This window comes from Apodemus sylvaticus, chromosome 1 (assembly GCF_947179515.1).
Source record: "Apodemus sylvaticus chromosome 1, mApoSyl1.1, whole genome shotgun sequence".
In the NCBI taxonomy this organism is placed as follows: domain Eukaryota; kingdom Metazoa; phylum Chordata; class Mammalia; order Rodentia; family Muridae; genus Apodemus; species Apodemus sylvaticus.
This window is the reverse complement of record NC_067472.1, coordinates 27,154,426-27,170,421: the sequence shown is the minus strand read 5'-3', so window position 1 is coordinate 27,170,421 and position 15,996 is coordinate 27,154,426. Positions and strand designations below refer to the sequence as shown.

The following is a 15,996-nucleotide window of genomic DNA, read 5'->3' as shown; positions in this document are numbered from 1 at the left end:
AAGCATGCGTAACAGAAGAGCCATCCCGGTAACACCTAGAGCAGTGGTTCTCAGCTTTCTGCGGCTGCAGGAATAGTTCCTCATGCTGTGGTGACAGCCAGCCATAAAATTATTTCTTGGATACTTCATAACTGTAATTTTGCTACTATTATGAATTGTAATGTGGACATTTGATATGTGACCCACTAAAAGGGGTCAAGACCCACATGTTGAGAGCCACTGCTCTAGAGTATATCTTGACCCTTCCTAAATCTTCAACACCCAGGAGTTTGGAGTCTGAATACCTGCATGCCTTAACAGTTACTGATGCATCTGACTAAAATATTTATTTGACTGAAGGATTTACCACTTCTCCAGGTTTCTATTTCAGTGTTACCTCATCACACTGAGACCCTCCCAACACTTCCTATTCCTCTTACTTTGTCCCTATTTCTCCATGATACAGACACACAGAGGCATGGACACATAGACATACATATACTCACACATACACATACTCACACACTCAGAAACAACCACACATACACACTCACACATACATAGACACACACACAGACACAAATACACACATATACACAGACACACAGACACAGACACATACAGACACACAGACTCACACAAAAACACTCACACATATACACTCACACACACACAGAGAAACATACTCATACATACACAGAGACAAACACACACAGAGACACACACACAGACACACACATACACAGACACACACATACAGACACACAGGCATACACAGAAACACACTCACACACATAAACTCACACATATACACACACATACACACAGAAACACACACATACACAGACATATACACACACACACACAGGCACAAAGACTCACACATACACACATACACAGACACAGAAACACACTCATATACACACTCACATATACACACACAGACACACACACATAAACACACAAATACAGACACACACACACTCACACAATGCATATTTCACTTGTTTATCTGATCATTGACCACCGAGGTGGTCAAGGGATTTGTTTTGTACATAATACTTCTTGGCACATAGAGGGGCATGATAAATTATTTGCTGAATGGATGAATAATTGCACACAGAAAGAAGGCAGGAGAGCCTGCCATCCTCACAAACTTTAGATACAAGAACATCTTTTATTCCAACAAGACGCAGAAAGAAATCTTTCTCAATTTTATCTTCACATTGGCCAACACCTATCACAGAAACTGGTCCAATATTGATGGAAACAGCTTGGTCAAAGAGCTTAGCAAATACTCCAGACTTGCCCCCTGCTCTGGTCTATTCATTAGGCTCCGAGCACTGCCTGAAGGACTATACGACCTTTCTCCATTCAGAACCTTAAGAAACACACTTGCTCATGGCCAACACAGATTGAGTAACTCTTTCTCCTAGGACATGAGTAAACCCTGCGGATGGATGGAGGTGTGACAGAGGTTGCATAAATCCACCAGGTCATCTTGGTTCACCTCAAGATCTCCAGTGCAGAGACAGAATAGCGTGTGCTTGTGGGCTGGAGGAAATTACCACATTCCCACACAAAGTCAGCTCTCTTCTGAATTAAAATGGAATCCAAGCCCAGATCTTACCCAGCAGGCATTACTACACAAAAGCATCTAAAGGACCTGAGAGCAAGAATGTTATGATCACTTTCAGTTCTTTTGTCCTGGATGCCCTTCAATGTGCCCCCCCACCCCCCAACCCCCGGCTCCCCCCCACCCACACTCCCCCCACCCCACCCCCACCCCGTTCTGCAGATGATGAAATTGAGGCCCGCAGCAGAAACTCATCTCAGCAAAAGCCACCGAGCAGGTAAATGCAGAAACAAGACTAGAATTCTGGTTTAATTTCCCCCACTCCCACTCTGGACTCAAGTCTAATACTCACGTCTGTGTTCCTTAATTGTTCTGCATGTGTAAACTGACTGGTTGCTGAGTCCTTTTGTGGGGGAAGAAACCCCATGTGTCCCATTAGTAAATGGTTGTATCAAATTCTATACAGTTCAGGGGATGGGTTGCGCAAAGGACAATGGCTAAAACGGGGAGCTAATCAGTCTCACCCAGGGCACTGCTAAGAGGACCGCTACCAGTTCCTCTAGGGAGCACCCACTGAAGGGTCTGTTTGTACAGAGCGTGCACCAGAAGTCTGGGCCTGGTTTTGTTACCAGCAGCCCACCCACTCCATAAAATTACTCACTGAACATAATGGAGCATGTGTCTTTATTGCATGCCAGGGAATCTTTTGGGTATATACCCAGGAGAGGTATAGCATGTCCAGTTTTCTGAGGAACCGCCAGACTGGTTTCTATAGTGGTTGTACCATCTTACAACTCCACCAGCAGTGGAGGAGTGTTCCTCTTTCTCCACATTCTCGCCAACACCTACTGTCTACTGAGTTTTTAACCTTAGCCATTCTGACTGGTGTGAGGTGAAATCTCAGGGTTGTTTTGATTTGCATTTCCCTAATGAGCATTTTTTAAGGTGCTTTTCAGCCATCCGAATTTCTTCAGGTGAAAATTCTTTTGTTTAGCTCTGTACCCCATTTTTAATAGGGTTATTTGGTTCCCCGGGGTCTAACTTCTTGAGTTCTTTGTAATATATTGGATATTAGCCCTCTATCAGATGTAGGGTTGGTGAAAATCTTTTCCCAATTTGTTGGTTGCCATTTGTCCTTTTGACAGTGTCCTTTGCCTTACAGAAACTTTGTAATTTTATGAGGTCCCATTTGTTAATTCTTGATCTTAGAGCATAAGCTATTGGTGTTACGGTCATAGCAGCCTTATTTATAATAGCCAGAAGCTGGAAAGAACCTAGATGTCCCTCAGTGGAGGAATGGATACAGAAAATGTGGTATATTTACACAATAGAATACTACTCAGCAATTAAAAACAATGAATTCACGAAATTTTTAGGCAAATGGTTGGATCTGGGAAATATCATCCTAAGTGAGGCAACCCAATCACAAAAGAATACATATGGAATGCAATCTCTGATAAGTGGATATTAATTAGCCCAGAAGCTCTGAATACCCAAGGCACAATTAGCATAACAAATGACTCCCATGAAGAAGTAAGGAGAGGGTCCTGATCCTGGAAAGGCTTGATCTAGCATTGGAGGAGAGTATCAAGACAGAGAAAAAGGAGAGAGGTGATTGGAGAATGAGTGGAGAGAAGAAGGTTTATGGGACATATGGGGAGGGAGGATCTGGGAAAGGGGAAATCATTTGGAATGTAAACAAAGAATATAGAAAATAAAAATATATAATTAAAAAAAGAAAGAAATGTATATGCACATTTTTTTCAGATTTATGGGCTTATGGACACTTTAGGTTAATTTTATGTCTTTTTAAACTCATTTAAAAAAAAATTACTCACTGAAATCAGTGAAGTGGATGGTGTTCCTTTCGGTGACACAGTTTGTATCTCACGGCTTTATTAAACACCACGAACAATGTGTTTGTTCATTATGTAAGAGTGATGGATTTCCTACCAAAATTCAGTTACATTTGTCCGGGGCAAGACACAGAGCCACGGGCTGTGAAGAACGCATCCTACAACACATCTCACGAGAGCTTTCGACTGTGAAAAGAGCGAGCAATCCTGAAATCCCCCAGCCTCTCCTTCGCCTGTGTCCACGCTCTTATCCAGCTGCCTATACTTCCCGTGACAGACCCACACCTGTTCATGACTTTTATGTTCACTTTAGCCCACGAGATGAAGCTAGACAGTGGAGAGATCAGTATCTCGACTGAGGAGATGGAGAGATTAGAAGACAGATGTTAAGGGATTGCTAAATAGAGAGAAGCTGGGCTGAATGCCATTTTTCCCTATTTGACACTAAGCGCTCTACACTTTAAAATGCTACTCACTAATGAAGGAATTCACCTATAACTAACAGTGAGGTTGGCTTTGGTTTCGTCTGTTTTGAGGCAGAGTGCTAGCCTTGGTCCTTTCTCCCCTGACTCCCAAGCACTAGGATCACAGGCATGAGCCACCACGGCCAGCCAAATATTTTATTTTTGTTAAGAGAAACTTCTGAATGGCATTCACAAAACTGAGACACACATGACAACAAATGGACAGAGAAGTAATCATTCTTAGTTCAACGTGCAGAAAGCCTTCCTGTGGGCCTCAGTCTGTATATCCATAGAACCGGTCTCATTCTTATGTATGAAGTGTCTAGGGAAAACCCAATGCTAACTGAGTTACGTGTCTCTGAAGGTGATATATAGCATCCTGTCTCTACATATGACATAGGAGTAACTGTCCAATCTGAGCACCATATAAATGCTCACATAGCAACATATGACTGTCACCCCAGGTCTTGGAGAGAGAAGCATTAGTTTTGGTTATCTTTGGCCACATACTGAGTTCAGGGCCAGCCTGTGCTACACAGTGATAATGATAACAGATGTTGAGTACTCAGTAAGAGCAGGGGCATATTTCCTCATTTAACCTTTCCTGAAACAACCCTATAAAAAGGTCATATATTTATTTTCATATGGAAGAGGAAACCACGGCACAGACATGCCCAAGTCCCAAGGTTAATGGTCCAGGTCTTAGCATGAGATGACCAGACCGTGATCACATGGGAGACCTGGCTGTTCTCAGAAGGGCAAGCCCAACCTACCATTCTGAAGTCCTCCTCAAACTTGAAAGCCCCGCCTCCCGTGGCACAGAGGGTGGTGTGGAGGCTGGAGAAGTTCTTCTCGCTGCCCATCTGGATGAACATGTGCATGGCGCAGGTGGGGAAGCGGATGAAGTGCAGGTTCCCTTTGCGCCCACACATGGTCAGGTTTTTCAGTTCCAGATGGACGTCTCGGATCCCAGTTTTGCCATAGGCAGTGTTAGAAGTCAAATACTTCCGGATGCTCTTCAGGTTCTCCACTTCTTCCTGTTCTTCTTCTGCCGTGATGTCCTTCGGTTCAAAGTAAACCAACTTAACCAGGGTTCCACCAATATCCATGCCAAACCAGGGGAATGCTGGGGGACAGAAGAGAAGAGGATGAGGCCACAGGACGTGACATGAAAAGCAGGCTCGGTGTTTGAATATTCAATGAGAAAATGCATTCCACACTAAATTTCCTTTACGTCAAAACACAGATCTAAAGCAAGGTGCAGAGAGACGGAGGTCCTACGGTACAGCTGTTCACAGCCACTCGGAATCAAGTGAGCCAGTGTAGGATTCTGCAGAATCCAGTCTCGGTTGTGCTTCTGGGACTCAAGTACCTCACCAGTGCTGCTCCAGGGTTTTAGAGATGTGTGCTCTACATGACACTTTATAGGAACCTTACCCAAAGGGTGGTACACACCTGTTACATCAGCACACAGGAGCTGAGGCAGAACTGCAAGTTGAAGGCCAGTCTGAGCCACAAGTGAGACTCGGTCTCAAAGAAAAGCAGGGGCGGGGAGGGGAAGGGAAGGAAAGAGAGGAGAGGAGAGAGAAGAGACAAGACTGGTTTGGGAACAAAAAGGCATCTTTGAAAATTTTTCTTTTGATCCAGCTACTGATTATCTATATAAACCCTTGTCAAATTATATCTATTGAGATCTCAAAATGTTTTTTTTTTCTTTCTGGTGACAGATCCACCTGGTTTCCTGCTCTGGAGGTGGAGGGAAAGGTGTAGAGGGAAAATAACTCTGCACACAATCTGTCTTTCCTAAACCTTATTACTGTCTCATTTGTGACTTAAATCACCCAGGCAACAGCTGGTAAGCAGTTATTTCCCCAATAATCTACAACCATGTGGGTTGGGATGTACCTCGGTGGGTAAAGTGCTTGTGTAGCACATATGGAGGCCTGAGTTTGATCCTAGCATGCAGAGGGACACATTCTGTAATCCCTGAGCGTGGGGAAAGGCTCAGAAGTTCAAGGTTATCCTGGGCCACACAGTGAGTGAAAGGCTATTCTGAGACAGAAACCCCATCAGGAAGGAAGGAAGGAAGGAAAGAAGGAAGGAAGGAAGGAAGGAAGGAAGGAAGGAAGGAAGGAAGGAAGGAAGGAAGGAAGGAAGGAAGGAAGACTAAACCCATAAGAATTAGTCATCTCCTGAGAGGCTCTGCCAGTGCCTGACAAATACAGAAGTGGATGCTTTCAGCCAACCACTGGACTGAGCCCAGGGTCCTCAATGGAGGAGTTAGAGAAAGGTCCCAAGGAGCTGAAGGGGTTTGCAGCCCCATAGGAGGAACAACAATATCAACCAACCAGCACCCCAGAGCTCCCAGGGACTAAACCACCAACCAAAGAGTACACATGGCTTGATGCCCCAGAGTAAGGGAATGCCAGGACAGGGAAGAGGGAGTGGGTGGGTTGGGGGGGGATGGGATAGGGGGGGTTTCGGAGGGGAAATGGGGAAGTGGATAACATTTGAGATGTAAATAAAGAAAATATCTATTAAAAAAGAGTTGAAGAGCAACAAATTCCACTAACAAGAGCAAGTTAACAGAGATGCCATTGTCTTTACTAAAGTTTACAAAGAAAATGTTTCCAGTCCAGTGCACTTACAAGGGCTGGGCAGCTTTCTTGTCCTAGCAGGTGGTAAGAAAAACATGGAAACCCTTTGCCCTTATTAGAAAAATTTAGCTTAAAGACAACACTTGCTGGCCCAATGTTTAAAACCCACTCCTGCATGGTTCAGAGTATAGGAGCAGCAAAACGTAACAGGAGAAGCCCAGCGTCTTCTTCCTCTGTGGGTCTTAGCCTCCCTGTCTCTGCAGGGAATGAGCATGTCAGAATAGTCTCCAGCTCCCTCCTGCCTTAAACCTCAAGAATCCTTTAAGAAACATAAGGGACAAGCCACAGATTGCCCAACTCTAAATGCTGCCAGGAGACTTTGCTGGTGAAATGGCGTCTGGTGTGCTTGCAGGTGCCAGAGCAAACCCGGTGCTGCAGCTGAAGCCTGACTCATCAAAGGACAGAAGACACTTGCCAGGGAACAGGATGGGGAGGGGGTCTTCTGCAGCCCTTTGAGGATAACAGTTTTGCAGCACATGTGTTAAAACTACAAGTAGCCAGGTGTGCTGGTGAATGCCACTTATCGCCAAAGAGGAGGAGGCAGGTGATCTCTGTGAGTTCAAAGCCAGCCTTGTCTACATAGTGAGTTCCAGGACACGAAGAGAATGAAAGGACAGGAAGGAAGAAGGGAGGGAGGGAGGAGGGAGGGAAGGAAGGAAGGAAGGAAGGAAGGAAGGAAGGAAGGAAGGAAGGAAGGAAGGAAGGAAGGAAGGAAGGAAAACCATGAGCCAGATATGGGGTTTATGTCTGGAGATGTCTGTAATCCTAGCACTCTGGGCAGGAAGATTTGCCTGTTTTGAATTTCAAAAGAGCCAGCCCTACAGAATAAGTGCCTTCCTCAACAAAACAAAAGGAAATATTTTATGTATTCTAAGAGTACGTATAAGCCTCTTTGTTATTGTATCTTTAAGAATGGTCTAATTGTGGAGGGAGAGATAGCTCTGTGAGAGGTTAATTGCACATGCTATTCTTCTGTTCCTAGCAACTACACTGGGTGGCTCACAGCTATCTGTAACTCCAGCTTTGGAGGAATCCAATGCCTCCGTTGGCCTCCTCAGGCACACAAACACACGTGTACACACAGACACACATACACATAATTTAAAGTTAATAAAAGTGAATCTTAATAGAATGATCAAATTAACACAACTAATTAAAACAAATTAAAAACCAAGGGTAAATCATTTAACAAAGAAACTAAGAGCACGACTTCCAAACTGGAGACACTAGACATTGGTAAACATGATCTCACTGGGATTACTTTCCCCAGTTTTCCATTAAGGAGAAAAGGGAAAGATGGGGCGATGTGCACACAGACATAGTTTCAGATGTTTATCTCATTTCTATTTTGCTTCTTGCTTTGAGTCAGGGTCTTATGTAGCCTGGACTGGCCTCAAACTGAGCATGTATCTGAGGATCACCTGAAACTTTCTGACCCTCCAGCTTCCACTTCCTGAATTCTGAGAGTATAGGAATGTGCCCCACGCCCAGTTTCTGTGGTACTGAAGATTGAACCCAGGTTCTCATGCATTGTGGGCAAGCGCTCTACCAACGGAGCTACAGCCTCTTCTACTTGGTTATTTTTTTTAATTTAAAAAAAAAAGAGGGAAAGAAGAAGGATGAGAGAAACTAACTCTTATTTTTATTGATGTGAGCTTGCAGAACGTTCTAGATCACCTAAAGTGCCAGAGATGTTGGGATGTGAGCCTGTACAGGCAGAGGCTAGACAGATGTGATGAGAAGGCTACATCCTGGCAACTTCTTGTGAATGCAGCAGTTGTGGAAAACACTGTGCAGCCAAAACAAACTACATAAAATGTAGAGAGCATTATTTCTACACTAGAACAGACCCAGCCAACGGATGCCAAGCACCAGGAGGAAGAGCCCCCTCAGAGTTGGTTAAATCTTGATAAGCACCGGCGACTGAAAGTGACTGACTCTAAAAAGTACAGCCGGAATTTCCTGAACATTCTGCAAGTTATCTAAAAAGGCTCGCCATTTCAAAGCTGTTGGCAAAGTGTCAAAACAACAGGGAAAAAAAGTATAGAGTTATGAAAATTCAGCACAATGTTTTATGAGCAGTTTGGACTAAGATAAAAGAGAATAAAAGTTGGTAGGGTTGTATTAATTTAAGCAGCAATGGAAGTTCAGTCCTGGGGATGGGGGTGGGAGAAGGAGTCAGGGAGGGGAGACTGGAGGTCCAGCTCAGGAGCCTGGGATGAACTATCCCTGGGATGATGGGAAGTGGGGGGGTAGAAGAGGAGGGAGAGGAGGGATTGGTTTTCTTTACCTACTTCATGTCTTTTTTTAAAAGAGAGACAAAGTTTTGTCCCATAGCCTAGGCTAATCTGAAATCTGCTATGTAGCCTAGACTGACCTGAAACTTCTGAGCCTCCTGCCTCAGGTTCCTTACCGCTGAGTCTGCCCACTGTGCCTCACTTCCGTTTCCTACCATCATAAATGACCACAGCAAGGCTCTTCTGCTCACACTGCGAGGCCTTCCCAGGCATTCGTATAAATTGTACTCGTCTTCCTGATATCAAGATCTGCTTAAACCCAAGCTTCTCTTACAGCTACCCTGGTGATGGAGATAGGAGAGAAAAGGAAGAAGGAAGGACATCCCCCCGCCCCCCCTACCACAGATGGATGTCCAGATATGTGGAAAACCTCAACTGAACTACTGTGCCTACCAGAAGCCATGCCCATGCTTGACATCCTTCTTTATCCTCCCCAAACCAGATGTCATAACCAAAACAAAATAAAGGGCTGGTCTAACTCCGAGGTAAGAAGCTTGTGTAACTTGTGCAAGGCCCTGGGCTAAACCCCACCCCCCCGGGGGTGGGGGGGTGGAGGGCTGGGGGAGTGGGAGGTTGAAAATAAATAGACCAGAGTAATCAACAACAGGCGAGCGTGTTCAAATTTCATAAGGATACTTCCCTAAACAAGTGTTAAGTAAAAATTACAGGAGGCCACGGGTTGGACTCAGCACCTCCCCTACTCCAGGCTGGCAACCAACCTACACAGGGTCATTCGCAGCCATCTGAGACTAAGTTATCAGTTTGACCTTCTGAAAAATCTGAATTCGGGAATAAAGCTGGGACTCCACCCGACCCCAAACAAGCCGGCTGCTACAAGCATGACACTGACGCTCTGCTGGCCTAACCCTTGCACAAGCAAGTGACCTACCTATGAGTTGTTCACACCTAGAAACATAGCCTTGGACGCTGAGGCAGGAGGATTGTCACAAGCTGTGGTCTAGCCTAACCTTTTTAGTGAGATCTAGGCCAGCTAGGGAATATAAGTGAGATCCTGAGGAAACAAAACAAAATCAACACGGGAAGGAATGACTTGATGACAAGAAGTTGTCAATTAGATTTCTAGTGTTTCCCTTTCTCTGCTGTGAAGGAAATGACTTTGACACAGTAGATTTATTTACTTTCTATTGTATCTGCTTTCAAGGCCCTTTCTGCCTGTACCAAACACCTTTGTTTGGCCCCCTGGAAAATTGCTAATAGAACCAACTGAGATCAGTAGCCTTGGGATTGTCGAGAAGGCTCAGTGGGTGAAAGTGCCTGATGCTAAGCTTGAACTAGATCCCCGGAACCACCCACACAGTAAAGAGAGAACCGACCTCAGCCCTGCACATGTGCCCCTGACATGCGCACTGACACGAGATAAATAAATGTATGTCTTTTTAAAAGAAATCAATAATCTCAACGGTTGTGATTCTGCCCTTTGACAGCATAAGTAAATAAACCTTTGTTCCTCAAACCAGGGAGAGCTGGGTATTAGGAGCTGCGGCAATTGGACCAGGCCTGTGGTCACTAACAGTCAAGCGTCATAACATTGGGAGGTGACCGACTGAACAGGCCCCACAGAGTGAGAGGCAGACCTGGGAGATTGGCACACACCAGGCAGAACAATTATCTGTGACGATTTGAAATGCAGATAGGGAGCACACCAGAAGAAAGAACTGACCAGCTGGGAGTTTGAAAGTCAAATGTCAGCAGCACGTGTGTTGGCTCAGGTACCACTGAATAGGTTTTTAAAGTGAAAATAATTGCCTGGTTTGAACACAAAAAGCGATGAGGATACAATGATCACTAGCCAATCAGCGGAAGGCAAAGTTGGAAGAAAAAAAAAAAAAACATGCCAGAAAGTGAGAGTGGAAGTCTACATACGTGGTGGCCCAGGCCCGGAGGAGGCCCAACCCTCAGCAGGGTGGGAGCAGAGGATCAGAAACTCACGGCCACCCTCAAAACCACAAAAACAAAACAACACTTAAAAAAAAACAAAAAACAAAAAACAAGAAATATGAGCAGGGTTGGGCAGTGGTGACGCATGCCTTTAATCCCAGCATTTGGGAGGCTGAGGCAGGTGGATTTCTTGAGTTTGAGGCCAGCCTGGTCTACAGAATGAGTTCCAGGGCAGCCAGGACTACACAGAGAAACCCTGTCTCGAAAAACAAACAAAACAAAACAAACAAAAAAAAGAAATATGAGCAGGACGGAGAAGGAGGGCCCAGGAGTCACCGCAAAGCAATGTCTCCTCTCTAAGTCACCGCTTTGGGGGTGGGCCCATTCTTGAGCATGCTGTTTCAAAGCACACTACAAGAAGAATGTGGACACACTTCAGGCCACGGTTACCTCTAGGTCAGGGAGTACCTGTCGGAGGGGTTAAAATGCCTCTGGGCATGCTCAGCCTGTGGCACAGTTTTGGTTGAAGACAGACAGGTTGTTCTGAAGGCGTACTGTTAAAAAAGTCTTGCCTAATGGCTAAGAGTCAGATCTGCAGAGCAGGGAGAACCCATCTGATGAAAACCAAGTCTGAAAAGGCCTCTTGGTGGAAAAGGTTCACGTGTACTTAACGCTTTCCACCTCGTTCCTTGGTGAGAGCTGCTATCCCTCACTGTTATCGAAGATGTCCACACCAAGATGAGTTGAGGTGCTGGTTCTCAGACTTCCTAATGCAGTGATCCTTTCAGACAGTTCCTCCCGTTGTGATGACCTCCAACCATAAAATTATTTTCTTTGCTACCTCAGAACTGTAATTTTGCTCCTGGGATGAGTCATAATATCTGATATGAATCTGATGTGCAAAACATATGATTTGCAAAATAACCTCTGTAAAAAGGTTATTTGACCACCAAAGTGGTAGCCCCCCCCCCCCCCCAGGTTGAGAACCTCCGAATTGAGGTGATGTTCTTTTTGTTCTGGTTTTTGTTGTTGTTGTTGCTGTTGTTTTGTTTTTTGGGGTTTTTTTTTTTTTTGGTTTTTTTGTTTGTTTGTTTTTTAGTTCAGCCCTTGCATAAGAATTGGGGCTGGGAGGGTGGGGTAGGGGTGGAAGAAGTCATCTCCCAGCAAAGCCAAACTGATTCAAAGTAGCAGCCATTAAGTCAACAGAAGCTTGGTAGAAGCAAACATCGCCTGCATGCAGCAAACACAAGGGAGGGGGTGTTAGAAGACAAGTCGGGGATTTGCTCTAGGGATGTAGAAAGCGACAGGAATCAGAGATACGGAACTGATTCCTTATGAAAAGACGGACAGCCAGGGAAAGAATGAGCCTGAAACCACATGGCTCAAGATGGCCAGGAACTTGGATTCTCTAAGGCAGGAAGCAACAGATAAAGGTAAAGGGCAAACTCTCTAACATTTCGTTGAAGGACATTTTCTACCATTCCAGAGCCTTGGGCTCACTAAGTAAGCCCTCTACTTCCAGCCTGACTTTATCTTGGGTTCTAATTACAGTTGGACTTTTTATCCTACAAAACACAGTAAGCAGCCCGGTGGCCCAAGCAAAAAGGTTGTATTTATGAAATCTGAAAAAACCAGAAACAAAATAGCAAAGAGAAGACGGTTCATTTCAAGACATGGACAGGGAGGGCCAGGTAGACAGAACAACAAAATGAATGGCTGATAGCTCAACACGAGGTTCTTTCAGGTTGTTTCTTGTGAGTAAAGGTAAAGTCACTGTTACCACCGAGGGAATCTCTGATCTGTCAGTTCAACTTGTTCTGTCTCATTATTATCTTATTTGGTGTTGCCTGTGTGCTTGTGAGTGAAGGAGTGTGTGTGTTTTGCAGCATATGGAGGTCAGAGGGCAACTTTTGAGAGTGGTTCTCTTCTTCTACTATGGGATCTGGGGATCAAACTTAGGTCCTCAGACTTGTGGGGCAGGTGCTTTTTATAAAATCCAACCATTTTACTAGCCCTCAAACAGGCCTGGTTGGAAGATTGGGATATTGTTTTCTGTATCTAGATTTCATGGAAGATAAGATTAAATAGCTTAGTTTCAGGTCAGCGTTGATAAATCCTGTACAGGCGACTTGGCTTCATTCAAAACAATAGCTGCCTGTAATTGTTATCTAACAGATATGGCTTCAAAGGGTGAACACAGCCCTGAGGACGGATGAAAAGCAGCAGAGGGACCCTCCCTCAGGGCCCCAAAAGGACATTCCCCACTTGGGGGGGGGGGCAGATCGCCCAGTAAGATTTTGGAATCCTTTCTGTTTTTCAGAGTGGCTCCAATCCACTCCTTTCTAAACAACACAGCAGTGTTGTGTGTGCTTTTCCAATCTTTGTTTGCTACATTAGTATACAGTGGGAGGAGCACGAAGAACAAATAGCTTGTCTTTTGTTCAGTTTTGAAATCAATAGGGATCACACCCACGTTTACTTAGAAATGACTTTATATCACTTAATTTAGAGCCCTGATTAGGCGTCACCCAGATGCTGTGACTAGCCAGGACACTGTTGGACTGTCTCCTTTGAAGAAGATTTAGATATATTTCATCTGTATGATGAACATCTACCTGGTCAGCAGAAGGGGCGAGCTTCGGCAGTCGCTTGGGCTACTGACCGGATAACTCTGGTCTTTTCCTTTTAGGCCCAATGAGGTTAGCTAGCAACTCCTGCCATTTGATAACTGACCTGGGCAGTGTCCCTAATCAGGCTACTTAGTTGTGAATGTTCTTTCCAGGCAAAAGGGCATTCAGATGGTTGGAAACTCTGCAGGGCCCTTTGCCAGAACAGCAAGACGTAGGTTGCTCTGTCATCTGAGTCTCAGAATGAAGACAGGCCACAGTCGACTCCCTGTCACCCTTTAGTTGACTTGCCTTTTTAAAAAAAAAAAAAGTACTTTAATTGTGTGTGTGAATGTAAGTGTGTGTGTGCGGAGGCCAGGAGCATCAGATCCTTTGAGGCTGAAGCTACAGGCAGTTGGGAGTCACCTGATGTGGCTGCTGAGAAGTGAATTTAGGTCCTCTGGAAGACCAAAATACTCTCTTCACCAAAGTCACCTCTCCAGCCAAATGTCTTTTATAAACTCAAATTAAATTTCACACATTTATTTATTTGCATGTGGGTGGAGGTCAGAAGACAGCTTGTGGAGCCAGTTTTCCCCTTCCACCGCATGAGTCCTGGGTTTCAAATTAAGTCATCCCACAAGCTGGGCCTGAGTTGTGTTTCTTTTAAGCCACTGAGATGGTTCTTTATTATCATAGGCCGGACCTGTTATATTAGTCAGTACTGAATCAGTCTAATGACAGATGAGATAATCTGCTTACAGAGAGAAAAGGCTGGCTCACACTCACGGTTCCAGATTAAGAACCAGGGCCTATGGTAAGCTGTACATCATGGTGTGACTGTGAAGAACAAGACCAACCACTCTATCAACCTGGAACCAAATGTCACAGAGGCAGCGGTGACCAGGGTTTACACAAGCTCTTTTAGGACATGGACCCAATGACATCAGGTCTTCCATCTATCTTCCGTCACCGCCTAAGTCACACTCCTGTCTCTCCTCCATTATTAATAACGTAGACTCTCAGGGAGTATACACGAGAACGCAGGCTTTATTAAGAATTATTTACAGGGAAACTAGAGAGATGGCTCAGAGGGTAAGAATACTGACTGCTCTTCCAGAGGACCTGAGTTGGAATCTCAGGACCTAAATGGCAGAAACCACCTGTTACCTTCAGTTCCTGAAGATTTGATGCTGTCTTCTGACCTCCACTGCCACTGGGCACAGTGAGGGTGAACATACAGGCATGCAGGCAAAACATACATATACATTAAATAAATAAATAATAAAAAATAAAAAATAATTATTACATAAAAGTGAGAAGTCAAGGAAACTGAGAAACTAAGATAAAGAGACAAAAGGACTGAGATTAAGGAAATGTTTTCCAAGAGAAGAGACCATTGAATTTCCTTTGTTTAGCGTTGTGTGGGCAATGACAGAAACTGGACAAAGACAGAGGAAATGAATCTCTGTTGAAACTGGTTAGTTCTCTGAGCTATCATGGACTGAACCAATGGAGGACTTCTATATTCTATGTGTGTGTTATCTATACGTTACCCACCCAGGTAAGGGTAGCGCCAGCTTGCACCAACCCCCTCCCCCCCAATCCATCTTAGACTCTGGCTTAGCTATTGGCTTGGACTATCTGCTAGCTATTACTCACGTTGCCAGCATTACTGCCTTCTGACCTTGAAGGTGTCTTGCTAATTGTTAATTATTTCAAACTCTCTGGCTTCTTAGAGGTTGACCATGACTGACTGTTGAACATCAGTTACTAGCTGGTGTTATGACCTCTGACCTTGAAGGTGTCTCAAGTGCTGGCATCTGCATGAAGCTCTCTTTGATATCATAGCTACCAAGGAATAAACAACTGCAGTGTTCTTGGTTATCTCTAGCTACAGAATTTTTAGTGGTCTCTTTCCTGAAATGGGACGAGCTTGTTAGAAACCATCTTCATGCCCGGGTGGTGGTGGGGCACTCCTTTAATCCCAGCACTTGAGAGGCAGAGGCAGGCGGATTTCTAAGTTTGAGGCCAGCCTGGTCTACAGAGTGAGTTCCTGGACAGCCAAGGCTACATAGAGAAACCCTGTCTCGAAAAACCAAAAAGAAAGAAAGGAAGGAAGGAAGGAAGGAAGGAAGGAAGGAAGGAAGGAAGGAAGGAAGGAAGGAAGAAAGAAAGAAAGAAAGAAAGAAAGAAAGAAAGAAAGAAAGAAAGAAAGAAAGAAAGAAAGAAAGAAAGAAAGAAAGCATCTCAGTGTACAACTTGGTGTAATATAAGGAATTGCATTAGAAGCAATGTATAAAAAGCAACAGTGCCTTGCATGTGTTTCCCAGAGAGGCGAAGTCTCGGAGACACTATCCATCTGGCCCACCATGACTGGCCTTCTCAGAGTCTGCTCTTCTCTCTGCTGGTCCACACGGCTATCTCCTACCCAGCTACACGCTCTCTTATCCCTTTTCCTCGGTGCCCCATTCTGCTGGGTTTGCGCCTAGTTTTCCTTTCAGTTGGAGCCCCGGTCCTCACTGTGACATGTGTGTGACATGTGTGCCTCTGCACCCATGCCCTTCCCTCCTCCCTGCTACTTACATGTATCTGGCTCCTGCTTCATGAGCTTTAAAACAAAGACTTAATTTTTTTCTTTCCTTTCAGCATCTCTTTGCTG

The 15,996-nt window shown here is 44.7% G+C and overlaps 1 protein-coding gene across 2 annotated transcripts in view; it reads right to left on the bottom strand.

Annotated features, from left to right (window-relative positions):
- Pank1 (pantothenate kinase 1) overlaps window positions 1-15,996 on the bottom strand; it is a 69,946-nt gene that overhangs the window by 27,260 nt on the left and 26,690 nt on the right. For both annotated transcript variants that reach the window (XM_052186800.1, XM_052186801.1), the window contains exon 2: window positions 4,649-5,001. In XM_052186800.1, the coding sequence (XP_052042760.1) occupies window positions 4,649-5,001 (353 nt within the window). The remainder of the gene's footprint in view (window positions 1-4,648; window positions 5,002-15,996) is intronic.